Source organism: Patiria miniata, unplaced genomic scaffold, assembly GCF_015706575.1.
Source record: "Patiria miniata isolate m_02_andy unplaced genomic scaffold, ASM1570657v1 HiC_scaffold_7, whole genome shotgun sequence".
Taxonomy (NCBI): domain Eukaryota; kingdom Metazoa; phylum Echinodermata; class Asteroidea; order Valvatida; family Asterinidae; genus Patiria; species Patiria miniata.
Genome location: NW_024037074.1, coordinates 23871358 through 23885686, shown reverse-complemented (window position 1 = coordinate 23885686; position 14329 = coordinate 23871358). Strand labels below are relative to the sequence as shown.

Below are 14329 nucleotides of genomic sequence, written 5' to 3'. Positions count from 1 at the left end.
TGTATTCTCTTAAAATACTTCTTGGCTTTACTGATATAGGATTTCTTTCGTTTGTCTTGCAGTCCCAGGTGTGGCCCCGCCCACGCCCCCTGCCACCCTCGCCCCAGGCTACCGTTGTCCGGACGGCTGGTCCGGTTACGGTGACTACTGCTACCAGGCCCAGCCAGGGGACGGGACCTGGGAGGAGGCCCTACGCGACTGCCGGACGATGGGTGCCGATCTGATGTCCATCCACGACATGAATGAGAATGACTACATCGTCTCCATCATGCAACAGAGTAGGTTTCACCTCTCAGTATCATGCAACAGAGTAGGTTAAGCATTTCAGTATGTAGGGACTTAAGTCAACAAGACCATCGGAATTGCAAAAGAGTATTATTTTGATACTGCCGAAAATGACCTTAGCCCATTCATCCCTGTATCGCCCTGAACTGCCCCGTCTGTTCTGCCCGAAATTGCCCTGCCTGTTACCCCTGTCTAGCTTGATGTCATTTAGGAGAACTCAAGGAAAGTAGGTGCTTTCCAACAATCAGTCAATTGACTTGTTTTAAAAACAAAGAGGGCTGTTGACAAAATTGTGTTTTGTGATCGAAAGATTGTGCATGTTTTTTTTCGAAAAGTGTAATATCCACTGAGCTGAAACTTCAACGAGTTAGGTTTTGAACATTCTTTGTTGGATTTTGAGTGACGTTATTATTGGAAATGAACAAAATGCATGAAAAGCAAATGATCTTGTGAGACTTATTTTAAGCGTAGTGAATGGAAAGTTATACTGCCTGACGTCGGACAAACTTTAGGAGAGGCTCATCTTTTGTCTCTGTTTCCTCATCAGAGGGACTGACCGGACAAGTGTGGAGTGGCATGAGCGACACGGCCGTATTCCTGACCTTTGAATGGAGTGACCGGTCACCCGTGACCTTTACTCACTGGGAGGTCAACGAACCCAACAATTACGAGGGCAAGAACGAAGACTGCGTGGAGGTCTACACCTCGGTAAGTGAGAATTTCACAAATTTGTAGCCACCGGGATATTTCGGCACGATTAGCTTTTGGCAATGGCTAAGAGGCAGTTAAAAATTCCCGTATAAACCAGGTTCAATGAACTGATGTTAACTGGTTTCAACTGGTAGCAGTTGAATTGGAAATGGATGACTGGTTTTGAACTGGTTTAACTGGTTCAAAACCAGATGGACCAATTCAAAACAAACCAGCTAAACCAATTCAAAACCAGTCATCATTTTCCAGTTCAACTGGTACCAGTTGAAACCAGTTGAACCAGATGAACTGAATTTTCACCTTGGTGGGTCACCCTTCACGCAAGCACAGTAAAAGCAATTTTTTTTTTTTTATAAGTAGTTGGTGTTAGATTTCTTCTTCAAAATTAAGGCAGCAAAAATATACATTATATTTTCTAACCAGCTTTTGAGATTTCAGTAGGACTAGCCAACGTCTGAAGAATAACTGATTATTATTCGATGAATTATTGTTTAAAGTGAAATTTCAAAAGAATCAACCGCAGAATGGTGTACATGTACATCTCAGCGTGATATTATGGGGATCCAAGATAGGCCAATCAGCATGTAGCAGCCAGTCCAATTAATGTAGAGGTCGGTGGTCAGTGCCCATTCTTTCATGTCTAAATCCCACTTTATACTGCAGGCCAAAGTTTTGAGAATTAAAATATTTGAAGGTGTACGTTGATGCTGAAATTGTCTCATTTCAGGGTCGGTGGAATGATCAAGATTGTGAGGACCGCAATCATTACATCTGCAAACAGATGAAGCAGAACCTGGGACCGACTCAGTTCCCAATCACTCCAAGTGGCTGCGATGCGGTAAGCAAGTAACTCATTGTCTGTTAGCAGTTTGTTTCTACTACTGAGTATGCCTTTTGTGGCTATACACCACCATATGCACAATGTATATTTCATTCTGAATGTGTCCAAAACGTCGGGCGCCAGCAGGAATGCGTTCGAATGTCCCTCTCGGTGGTCTAACCCAACTCTCCCTTTGTAACCGTTGAGGGGGTACTTGTGCACGGGAGTCCAGAAAAAGAACTCCAAATTTGTTTTAATGAATTCCATAAAATTGTTAAGAAATTCTCACAAATTCTTTTAAAACAAGTATTGACTGCTTAACTCATGATGTAGTAAACCTAGCTTACAATGGAGCATTATTACTTTTGAGCCCACGGAGTACTGCTTTTAATATATCATATTTGTAACTACCTTTTACAGTTAGCTATTCCTATTGGTCGAGAGCTGTCACATGGTTGGTTTTACACAGCTGTTTATACACCACTCAGTGTTGTAAAAAATAAAACTCCGCCAGATCCCTCGCTCCGTGCCACCTGTGGTGTACACAGGCTATGTGAACCTGCTAAATGATCTCTATTTAAGGAGATGTTGAGCAACTGTGCCCGCACCGCATGCACCATAGAAGTGCCCTGAACAAGGAGTAAATGGAGCAATGAAATTGTTGGAAATTTGTCAATGTTTCAATTTTTTAGGGCTCGGGCAATTTTCGGCTGCCAGGCCCTTTTTAATAAATGTTCATAGCTCCATCACAGTATTGACCTATCAAGGTAGAATCACGGTAGAATCCCGTCAACGCAGCTTGTGAAATATTGTCCAATTACATGATATACAAATGGACGCGGAACGCGCAACATCTGAGACAAACAAAACTACATCCATAGGTTGTCTAAGGGGCGTGGCTAACTTGCAAACGGGGATAGGTCAATTATCCCCTTACACAAAGCAGTCAATATTTGTATATTGTTGCATTGTTTTCCACACAGGGCTGGGTGGCTTTTGAGGCGTCCTGTTACAAGATTGAAGGCACCCCTGAGGTGTCCTGGGACCAGGCCAAGTCAGACTGTGAGTCCATGGGAGCTCATCTCATTGTCGTGAATGAAAGGTAAATGCAACTGCTGTTTGTAGAGGGCTGTAATGTTTCCCTTTCTCTTTTGATGGGACAAAAATGGATATTTGAAAATTTAGGAAAAAAATTGGGATTTATGAATACTTTGTATAATTTCAGCTGATATTTAAACTGCTCTGCAGAATTTTTTCCTGCATTTTCTTCTGTTCCCGTTTGATCAGAACAGATTTTGAAGGTCATGGGTGAAAGTATTCTATATAATTTTGGCAAAAGGAAAATTTATAAACTAACTTTTGTCCTCTTCTGTTGAAAGTATTCGCAGTTTCTTTTCTTATGGAGGATTGTAGTCTGCTTTGATCCACTTCAATATTTTTACTATTTTTCCTAAAATTAAAATTAAACATGGACTCCATGCAAAGAAATAACCTTTTTATTTGTAAAAATTGCTGTTTTGATGGACCCTTAAAGTGCCATTATCATCAAGAGCTCAGGTTTAGTTATTTGGGTTCCCCTTTCAGATTTGAGCAGTCGTTCATGTCCAGCCAACTGGGCCTGCAGAACGGTCAGATGTTCTGGATCGGAATGAGCGAAGGGGACACCAGGGGCTCGTACCAGTGGACCAACGGCGCGCCGATCACCTACACTCACTGGGACAGAGGCCAGCCTGGTAAGGACAAATCATAGCAAATCTTAATCCTTGTCCGGATGACTTGGCTATGACTGGCAGTTTAACACATGGCTATTGGAAGTGGCTACAGCCACTTCCATAGAAACATGTGTAATCGCTAGCCCTAGCCAAGTAAATCAGACATGGCTATAGAGAGAAGTAAATAAGAGAATCAAGAATAAGGTCAACAGTTTTCAAAATTAGATCTGCTAAATTTGGAGGGTCTGAAGCTTTAGACCCAGAGGTGCCCCTCGTACTCGCTGGCATGATGTTGTCCGCCAAGACCTTCAACATCTGGGTCTAGCAATGGATGAGGGAGAAAACCTCGCTAGGGATCGGAACAGCTGATGAAATTTTGTTAGCCTTGTCAGCTCCACGCATCATTGGCACGAGTCACTAGTAGTAGTAAAAGCTTCAATCACACCAGAATCATTTTTTTAAAGGCAGTTTTGCTTTTACAAAAATTCTGCTTCGATCAACAGTTCAGGCCCTGCTTATTTTACAAAGAATATTTCAGGTAATACAAACAGTTCGCAGCATCCTTTAATTTCTAATATTCTCAAAATTAAAGGTTTTCACCCTTTTTAAGAAAGAGACCTTGGAAAAGGACTGTAATCAAAAAAAGTTTTGGATGGAAGTTTGCATTGGGGCAATGTAAATTTTACTATTAGATTTTGCCCACCGCTACTGTAAATTTGTTAGGTATGAAACTCGGTGCTGCTGGAGTTTTTGTGGATGAATATGTGCCAAGCTGATGTTCAATTTAATGTTTCATCTGAGTGGAACAAACCCTAGAACTAGATATTTTCACGGTTTGCTCACTCCCACAGATGACTCTAGGGGGAGCTGTGTCGCAGTGACATCTGGCAGCGCGGCTGGTCTCTGGAACGTCGACGGCTGCAACGCAGGCTTCAGCTACATCTGCGAGGCGCAGCGGGCCGGCTACACACCGGCTCCCGTGGTAACGGACCCACCCGTGCCCACGTCGCCTAGCAACCAGGGCTGCCCCGTGGGCTGGGTCGGCTGGGGCAGCAACTGCTTCAAGGTGAAACTTGCACAAAGAAATTGACTGGGGTAGGGTTTGAACCTGTAACCTCCGGAATATGACCAGGGCTCTACCAACTGAGCTATCCAGCCCTGTGTTGGCAGCTCCCCATTTTGTCATTGTCTTTGTTCAAGCGTCTCTAGTCGGAAGCCATAAACCTGTATATGCCATGTAGCCAGGGATCACGACCAAAGTCACGATGCTAACAGCATTAGCAATGCTGCAAACCTGGGAAAATAGCAAACGTAGATCTCTCAGAGAGAATACAGCTTTTTATTACAAATTTTTAATATAAAACCACAATAGGAACTGATTGGCGCATATATAATAAAACAATTAAACAAAGAAATTGATTGAAGGGGGTTTGAACCTGCAGCCTCCGGAATACCGTTTCAGTGCTCTACGAAATGAGCTAACCAGTCCTGTGTTGGTGGCTCCATAGTTGTCAGTGTCTTTCTCAAGGGGGCGAGGGAATATTTGTTGATGCATTTTATTTGAAACAAAGGACCATTTATTCAAAAGTCCAGGGGCGAATTTCACGGCACCACTCGACACAAAGCAACGTGTCTGTTTAATGTCACACAAGAAAGTCGCTCACATATAAGTGTAGACATTTGCATTTCATTCTGAACAACTAATGGGAAATATAAATAAACATTGATATCTTAGGCATGCAAGTTTTCCTCGGATCAGCTGATTTCCTCTTTTTTTACTTCCCATGTGTGCCATTGAAAATAGAAAAACACTGTACAATGTCTGGGGAAAATTTGAATTTCCTCTTTTTTTGTGATTTCCCAGTTGCATGCCTGATATCTTCAAGTTGTATTTTTTTAACTTCATTGTCAATAGGTGTATGATCCAGCAGACAAGAAATCTTTCTGGGATGCTGAGGCCTACTGTAACAGCGTGGGTGCCAACCTGGCCAGCTTCCATAGCACTGAGGAAGAGGTGTACTTTGTCAAAAACGCTGGAATATAGTGAGTTGATTGTAATCGTGAATTTGTATGCCTTACAATGGTGGTCCAATGGTCATGGTGTTCGATTCGTGTGCGTGGTACATGGTTTCGAATCCTGACCGTGGGAACATGGGGCTTGTGCTCTTGAGCGAGGCACTTTGCCATTATTGCTTCGTCCATCGGATGGGACGTAAAGCCGCAGGTGTGTTGTGTAATGCACATTAAAGAACCCAGTAACACTTATCGCTAAGAGAAGGGGTTTGCCCTGGTGTTTCTGGCAGTTGCTGCAATATGCGCCGCAGCACCTTGTAAACCATTATAAAGGTGTTACATAATTGGTCCCATATTTCTCATCAACTTCATTTACCTGTCTTTAAAATAGACATAATTACCAGCGCCTTGAGTACCTAATTGTTGGTAGATACGTGCACTATATAAGACTCCAGTATTATTATTGTCAACCCCCCCCCCCCTTAAAAAAATAGCTTTTATATCCTTAACTTCTATCTCCGATGGTTTGTTAGACATCATGTACAAGTTCCCTCTCCGTGGTTACAATGCGAGAAAGGGGATGGATGCTTGAAATAATTGCCCCTATGCACTTGAGGCCCACGTTAAAGAGATGCAATGGTTATTTGCATATTTGCATAAAATTAGTCTGTCCTATAATGTTCACTTTGTGGCATATATTTTCTGGGCATCTATTTTCTAAATATTAGTGCCTCAATGTAATTGAGTAATTGAGCATTTATTTGTGATCACTTTTTTTCTTTACTTTTTTTGTCAAGGTGCTTAATTCCATTTTGATGAATTGTCAAATTTCTTTTCTTTGCCTTTGACAGCAATGAGGATACTTTCTGGATAGGGCTCCACGACACTCAGAATGAAGGAGGTGAGAACTGTACAAAGGTTCTGTTGTTCACAGGGACGGAAAGCAGACTGCGTAAAAAAGTGTTTATAATTGTTGGGACTTTATTGCTCATCGATTATGAATTAATTGCTTAAATAATCCTCTACGGCACGCTTTGAGCACAGAGCAACTGCACCGACGATGCATTCTTGCTGTGCATAAACCAGACACTCATGTAAACTGCGTGAACTTGTTTTGTCGCGCTAGCGCCCTCTTTTGGCAGAGTGCGTAAAGTTGTTTTGTGTGACACGCTACCTTAATTTATAAAATTATGTCTTAAATATTATTAAAACGTTCGATTCTTTATTCCATGCAAACACTGTGTTAAATAAGTACAGCTTACAAGAAAGGAATTAGTTAGCTGTTGTTCTGATTCTGAAGCAGTCGGACCTATGTCCGAGCGACGGTCATAAAATAGTTGAACCCTATCAATCCCAGTGATTGTTTCTCTTTGTACTCGTTGCGTTCCCACAGACGAACTCACCACAGTGCATTGATTTGTCAAGCTTTTTGCTTGTTCATCAGGACTTTTTGATTAAATGCTTTGTTGCTTTCCTTGCCATGAAGGTTTTGAATGGACGGACGGATCGGTGCTTCAGTACACCAACTGGAACTACGGTGAGCCCAACAATGCCTTCGATGGTGGAGAGGATTGCGCAGAGATGTTCTTCAGCGGGGCTGGCTGGAACGATCAGAACTGTGACGACCGACGCGGCTGGGTCTGCAAGACGTCCAGAGGTGAGACAAGTCAATTGATGGAGAAATGTACCTGTGTCATATGGGACAAAGTCATGTGTTGCATGGACAAAATTCTAAGGTATTTAAATATCACATTCCTGGCCATTTCCATGAAAAACTCATTTTGGTCTGTGTAGCTGGAGTATTTAGGTATGCAACTCACCCATCAACAGATATTTCAGAGATTTTCTAGACTTGGTCAAATGTTTGATTTTTTAATATGGAATCGCATCTTTGATTTGCTCTCTCTGTCTTCCTCATCCAGTGTTGGGATGCTCAGACGGCTGGATGCAGTATGAGGACAAGTGTTACTCCTTCAGGCCTCAGATGCTGAGCCACGACGATGCCCGAGCAGCTTGCCTAGACGACGAAGCCGACCTGGTGATCATCTCCAGCTCTAGCCTGAACGTAAGACGACGAAAAAATGTTATGAATAACTATCATAATAACAAGTGGTGCTAATATAGCACTTGTAAAACCAAGTCCCAAAGTGCTTAACAATTAGGGCGATTAATGTGTGCCACCAAGAGTTTGCCACGGAGAGTTCATTTTCCAATTGCATTGTGGGAGATGGTCGACAAATTCGCAGCGCAGGACATTTGAAATTGTTAGTTCTTCCAGTCAGTAGTTTGGTAAGCGTATGATTCGGAGATCTGTTTTCCCTTTTCTTTTCTTTTTATCAATATGGTGTTTTTTTGTGAGGCGTCAGAACGTTTTACCCCAATCTATAACAAATTAGCTCAAGTTGTTTACTGACACTCGTTCAAATGGGCCGTGTTTTGCCAACCGTAAACGTTAAAACTGGACTCTCCATGGCAAACTCTTGGTGGCGCACTGCATTGTGGACTGCCCGAATTATTACCCCTGTACTTCAGGCCATGAGACAATTTTACTAATTTTTGTGACTGACTTGTGATGACTTGTTACAACACTGCGTCTTGGAGTTGTGCCAAATTTATTTCATACCTGTTAATTTATGTTGTCCGTTAATTTTCCGCAATTTTAATTTTTGTGTGTAGACATGGCTGACTACCAATATCGCATCTACTGGCATGGACCATTGGATCGGTCTGCATGATCTGACAGATGAAGGCCAGTTTGAGTGGGTCGATGGCACGCCACTGGACCCAGTCCTAGCGTAAGTTCACTTTGACTGTATCTCTTGCAGGGGTGGGTTCGCAAGGGGGTAAAGTAGGTGGTTAACTAGCCTCCCCCCCCCCCCCTTCCCCCCAGCAATTGTTAATTAATTACACATAGACAAAATCTCAAATTTCCGTAAGTTCCCTGATTATTGTCGTTTCTCAAGCATTCCAGATCTTGAGTGATTGATCCTTAACCCTCCCCCTTTCCCCAAAAAGTCCTGGACTCCAACACCCCTACCATCCCTTTTTTGAAATATACTGGATCTGCCACTACTCTTGCCTGTTTTTTCCTCTACTACAGAATACAAAGAATTTTGTTCATCTTCATCATAATTTTCTTCAGTGATAGCTAAAGAAAAATAAATGAAAAAAAAAGTTAAAGACAAAATGGCAGGCAGGCATACGCTTTATATTCGATGGGTTCTTGTGAGAAGAAGGTATCGAGAAGTTTAATTGACCAAGACAGCATGCCAGTTGTCAGTTAATCAAGGAAAATGTCCTGTCCCATTTCCAGCATATGTTCTGTTCAATTTCATAAATGTTCTAAGTTTTTCTCTATTAATGATCAACAAATCTTTCATCCTTTTGAAGAAGTGCATTCTGAAAAAGGATAAACTATTTCTAGACTTTTTTTTTCTCAGGAATTTCTGGGATGCGGGGCAACCCGATAATTACGGCGCTGTCGGTGAAGACTGCACTCTGCTGAGGACGGACGGCCGATGGAACGACGACACCTGCACATACAACAAAGCACACATCTGCCAAAGGCCTATAGGTGAGTCGGACTTGTGCACGAGTATATGCGCACCATGGTTACTGTAACAGTGTTTGCATCGGACTGATTTTTTTATGAGATTTTACCGAGACGATAGTAGAATCTGAATGGGTGAATTCACACCAGTGTCCATACTTGGATTTACACGTATGACTAACCCTAACCGCCCTGAATCCTTTAAAATCCTCTTTGCCAAAGTGGAGGAATTTCATGCGTTACTGATTTCATAGGATGCACTTTGTCAAAGTCTTGGGCCGGACCTTGTGTTGTTTTTGCTCAGCCATGCATAAATGTGGGATTATGCTTGAAATTCTCGGTACTGCTCCAGGATGTCACTAGCCAAGCCTCAACATATTGACAGTCACTGCAGCAGGATTTTGCAGGATTCAGGCAGTGGTCACCCCTCCACGGACCATATTTAAGAAATAATGGAGGAATTTGCAGGATTGACGAGGCTATGCTATTTTTCCATAAGGCCAATTGGAGGATTTTGCAGGATTGAGGCTGCATCCTAGCAAAAAAGGCCTAGGGCACTATGAATAAAGAAATGTTTTATTGACACCATGAAAATGGTAACCAAGCTGGGAATCTACACACTATCCACATGATCGTTCGTCCTGTATCCTCGTTCATCCGTGATGTACACTATGACTTTCATGAACACAAAAATGAGCGCAGTTTGTTCAGAAATGATTGAAATTCAGCCAAAGCACAAGTACCCCCTCGATGTTTACCAGGGGAGAGTTGGGGGGGACCACTGGGAGGGACACTTGAACCTATTGCCAACGTTGCCTGACGCTGATGCAAAGATACTATGAGTTTGTGCACATTCACAACAAAAAGTCATAATGTACAAGCATTACATTCACTGTGTGGACTGTCGAACAAAAGATGTCCACATAAACCAGGTAGCAGCGACGTTGTGTGGACTTGCCCACGTCCACACAGTGTTTCCCCTTCTCTGGAAAACAGGTTTAGAGGCATTTTTGGGTTAGGTTTATCAGTGAAGCTATCAATGAAGAGAAACACTAAAAGGCCAAGAAATCATAGAAAAAAAAATTGGGTTGAAAGAGTTTTCACAGTGTGAGTAAAATGAGTTTTTTTCACAGGTTTTTCTGAACTACACGATAAAACAAAAGAATGTCCACACTAGGTGTGTAACGTAAATATGGGTGGTCACAAAGGTCTATCAGCAGTTAGTGCACGTTATCGGTACCTAATTGGCTTATTATTTGGACCTCTCTCCCTCCTTGTTCCCTTTCAGTCTTGTGCCCTGACGGTTGGAAGCTGCACAAGGGTCGCTGCTACCGCTTCATGACAACCTACCAGAATTGGAACGATGCCAAAATGACCTGCCAAGGCTACCAGGGAGATCTGGCCAAGATTGACAGCGTGGAAACCAACGTAAGCACAGGAGATTTGATGCGTTCTTTCAAAATCAAACATTTCTGGGCAGCTGGTCAAGAAATTTATTTAAAATATTTAACCAGTTTGCGCCAGGATTATTTTGACATGACTGAACCCAGGCCAGGATTGTTTTCACGAGCCTCAATGCCAGACGGGTTCAGGCCGTCATCTGCGGGTAGCACACCCTGATACTTCCGGCCTCACTCGCTGTGAGCGGGTTACAGACAGATATTTACGGCCTCGCTCCTTGCGTGTTTATCCGTCATCCATTCCGAATACCACAGAACCTTTGCGTGTATACGCGTCATACGATGTGAATTGGTTAAAATATAGATTTTACACTTTAAAACGATGGTTTAAATTTAAAAATGGACTTTCCTTTGCCAAATTTCAGACTAGCAGTCCAGAGTCAGCAAAATTATTTCGAAGTTTTAGTAAGTTTAATGTTGAAACAAGGAGGAGAATTATATGCTAAAGATTGACTTTTACAGTTGTTTAGAAAGAATTCAGGGTCTATTCATTAGAAAATTACTGCATTACAAGCTTGTATGTGTCTGAAACCATATTCTATTTGAGAAGACCTGAAGTGGATGGAAATCACTTGTTTACATTTTTCTTGAAGTGATATTGTTAGGTGTGATTGCTGGATTTGCACTGTCGCTCGATCATGCAGAAATGCGATTGCATAATAGATCTCGTGTAAAATATCAGGCTTTACTTCTCTTTTTAACAAACATCCTCCAGAGCTGTGAATTATAAAGAAAAGGTGATTGACGGATGGCAGCACGATCGAACGATCGATGGCAATCCAATTTCGTACACAATCACATTTCGTGAAAGCACAGATCCAACCATGGCGCTCAAGAGTTCACCAAAATTTAATGGAATAGATCTATATTTTGAAAGTCTCCCTCAATTTGAAAGTTACTTGAAAATAAAAATAGGTTAAGGCATCACTGTTTTTTGTTTGTTTCTGCTTGTCAGGCGTGGGCTGGAAAGTACGTATCTGAGGCAGGAGATGGTCACTACATTGGTCTACATGACCTGAGTAACGAAGGTCGCTTCATGTGGACCGACGGATCCCAGCTCGACCCTAGCTTAACGTAAGAATGACTGCAACTGATTTTTATTTTTTAACAAGATGATAATATGGCAAAGTGACGCTGGCAAGCTTGGAGTTCGAGTGGTAAGACATCTGCGCTAGATAGCAAGAGGTTCACTAACAAGATGACCACTTCATATGAAAGACAAGGGTTGTGATATTTTGATGAAACTCCCAAGTATTACTATGACTTTGGTGTTGTTTTTGTAGCTCTCTGTGGAGCGGCGGGGCCCCTGATGATTTCTCGGATGGTGAGGATTGCGTGGTGCTCAAACCAAACGGGAAATGGGACGACAATCGCTGCACGTACAAGAGATTCTACGTCTGTCAGAAAATTGGAGGTGGGTAAAAAAAGTCATGTTTGTCTCGCATCAGTTTAACTCATCCTCAAGTCAAGAAGAAATCTTAACAGATCAGTGGCCCCTGTGCGCTGAACAAACAAAGCCTTGAGCAAGTTCAACCAAGACTCATTTGCAATTCTCCAGAAAATTTCCTACCAATTTAATGACAGAAAGCTTGCACAAAATGAAGATAGGACTGTTATCAGCCTGTGAAATTATTCTGTCAGATATTGCGTTGATCGAAAGAAAATCAACATTGAAGGTGGTTTTAACATGGCTTCCCTGCGGGCACACCTTTTTTTGTTTATGGAATCCAGTTACGTGACCCAAAAAATCGTACATACTTTTTCGCTGTTTTCTCACAGTGTATAGCTAGCCACTGGGCTAAAACTTTAACAAGTTTGTTATGCACCCTACTTTAAGAGTTAGACCACTTTTGTGCAAAAGAAAATGATATTGGAAGAAACGCTGCAACCTTACGCCACTTTCGAACAGAAAAAAAAAGAAAACTGAAACTCTGAAAGAGAACTGAAACTCTGAAAGAGAACTGAAACTCTGAAAGAGAACTGAAAGGAATATGTTGACAAAGTCTTTAAGAGAGATTTGCAGGTGAATATGTGGCCAACCTAGTGATTTTTTACACGTCACCACATGTTTCCATCGCGTCAGTTGAGGGCCTCCTCTACGTCAACATGCGGTGAAATGTAAACATTCACTAAGTTGGCCACACATTCGCCTACAAATCTCTCTTAAAGACTTCATCAACATATTCCTTACAGTTCTCACATGAAAGTACACTCTCTGAGGTACAAAATAAGCAAAAAAAAAGTATTTTTTTTGTTTCAAAAGTGGCGTCAGGTTGCAACATTTTTTCCATGATATTTGTACATTTTTGAACTCTCTGAATTAACTTTTGAAATTTTTGTCGTAGCCTCTGTTTGTCCGACGGGATGGACCGCCTACCAGGGTGACTGTTTCATCTTTAAGACTGGCACACCCCTCGCCTGGAACGATGCCAGGGCAGATTGCCAAGTGGACCTAGCTGATCTGGTTGTCGTCACCAGCCTGGACACGAACGTAAGGATTCCTCGGTTCTTAATCAAAATCAGTCAAATCTATAAAACTAATAATTAAAATCAATGTTTTTTTTTCTTTTGATATTTGACTCATTTAGGCAAACAATGATAATCACTGCTTGATCATTGAATTTGTTCAATATTTTGTTGTTTTTTGGTCTTTTGTTACTTTTTTTTTATTTGGTATAATTATAATCCACCGTACAATTTAGCCTGTGGGCTACTAAAACAAGATGGATAATAAACCAAAGGTACAGGCATGCAACTTTTCCTTGGATCCACTGATTTCCTCGTTTTGTGCTTCTCATGGGTGCCATTATAAATTGAAAAATACCTTACAGAATCTTGTGTGGTTTGGAGTTTCCTGGTTTTTTTAAAATAAATTCCCAGTTGCATGCCTGTCAATAACAATAACAATAGAGAATTATCGAAAAACCGCTTTGTGAAAATGAATATTTCCTATTGGTATTTTGAGCCCTTTTAGATTGAGTCCCCTGGGTCCGATTTCATGAAACTTGTCTTATCTTACGACTCATCTTAAGCCCGGTTCATACTCTGCGCGAAAGCAAAAGCGAACGTGAATTTGTGACGTTGTGGCAAGTATTCGCGCTGCGAATTCGTAAAAGTTGAACATATTTCAACTCCGGCGAAATTCGCAGCGAATGTTTTTATGACGTCAAATTCGCTTTCGCATGAAGTATGATCCGGGCTTTAGACCAAAGACGAGTCCCAGCTCTGAGATCGATCTTAGGCTTAGCTGAGATCACAGGTCCATCACAAGTCCCTGCAAGTCCTCACGAGTCCATCACAAGTCCCTGCAAGTCCTCACGAGTCCATCACAAGTCCCTGCAAGTCCTCACGAGTCCATCACAAGTCCCTGCAAGTCCTCACGAGTCCATCACAAGTCCCTGCAAGTCCTCACGAGTCCATCAAAAGTCCCTGCAAGTCCTCATAAGTCCATCACAAGTCCCTGCAAGTCCTCACGAGTCCATCACAAGTCCCTGCAAGTCCTCACGAGTCCATCACAAGTCCCTGCAAGTCCTCACAAGTCCATCACAAGTCCTCACAAGTCCATCAAAAGTCCCTGCAATTCCTCACAAGTCCATCACAAGTCCTTCAGTCCCAATTCATGTCACAAGCTCTTCAAATGAGCTTCGACAAAGGCATTCCCTTTTTTTACTGTTCATCCCCTGTTTCTTGTGACTGGACTTGTAAATGGACGTTTGATTTTACTTCATGACTGGACTTGTGATGGACTTGACAACATCACTGGCATTATAGTGAGGGT

General features: G+C 42.1%; 1 protein-coding gene across 1 annotated transcript in view; it reads left to right on the top strand.

Moving 5' to 3' along the window:
• The window catches only part of LOC119745046 (lymphocyte antigen 75-like), a 59483-nt gene that overhangs the window by 22187 nt on the left and 22967 nt on the right, over positions 1 to 14329 (top strand). Inside the window, exons 22-37 of the mRNA XM_038221270.1 lie at positions 63 to 278; positions 833 to 993; positions 1724 to 1834; positions 2800 to 2918; positions 3401 to 3549; positions 4380 to 4594; positions 5444 to 5571; positions 6393 to 6442; positions 7028 to 7198; positions 7464 to 7606; positions 8218 to 8336; positions 8982 to 9115; positions 10380 to 10519; positions 11507 to 11625; positions 11835 to 11965; positions 12897 to 13042. Coding sequence (XP_038077198.1) covers positions 63 to 278; positions 833 to 993; positions 1724 to 1834; positions 2800 to 2918; positions 3401 to 3549; positions 4380 to 4594; positions 5444 to 5571; positions 6393 to 6442; positions 7028 to 7198; positions 7464 to 7606; positions 8218 to 8336; positions 8982 to 9115; positions 10380 to 10519; positions 11507 to 11625; positions 11835 to 11965; positions 12897 to 13042 — 2252 coding nt within the window. The remainder of the gene's footprint in view (positions 1 to 62; positions 279 to 832; positions 994 to 1723; positions 1835 to 2799; positions 2919 to 3400; positions 3550 to 4379; positions 4595 to 5443; positions 5572 to 6392; positions 6443 to 7027; positions 7199 to 7463; positions 7607 to 8217; positions 8337 to 8981; positions 9116 to 10379; positions 10520 to 11506; positions 11626 to 11834; positions 11966 to 12896; positions 13043 to 14329) is intronic.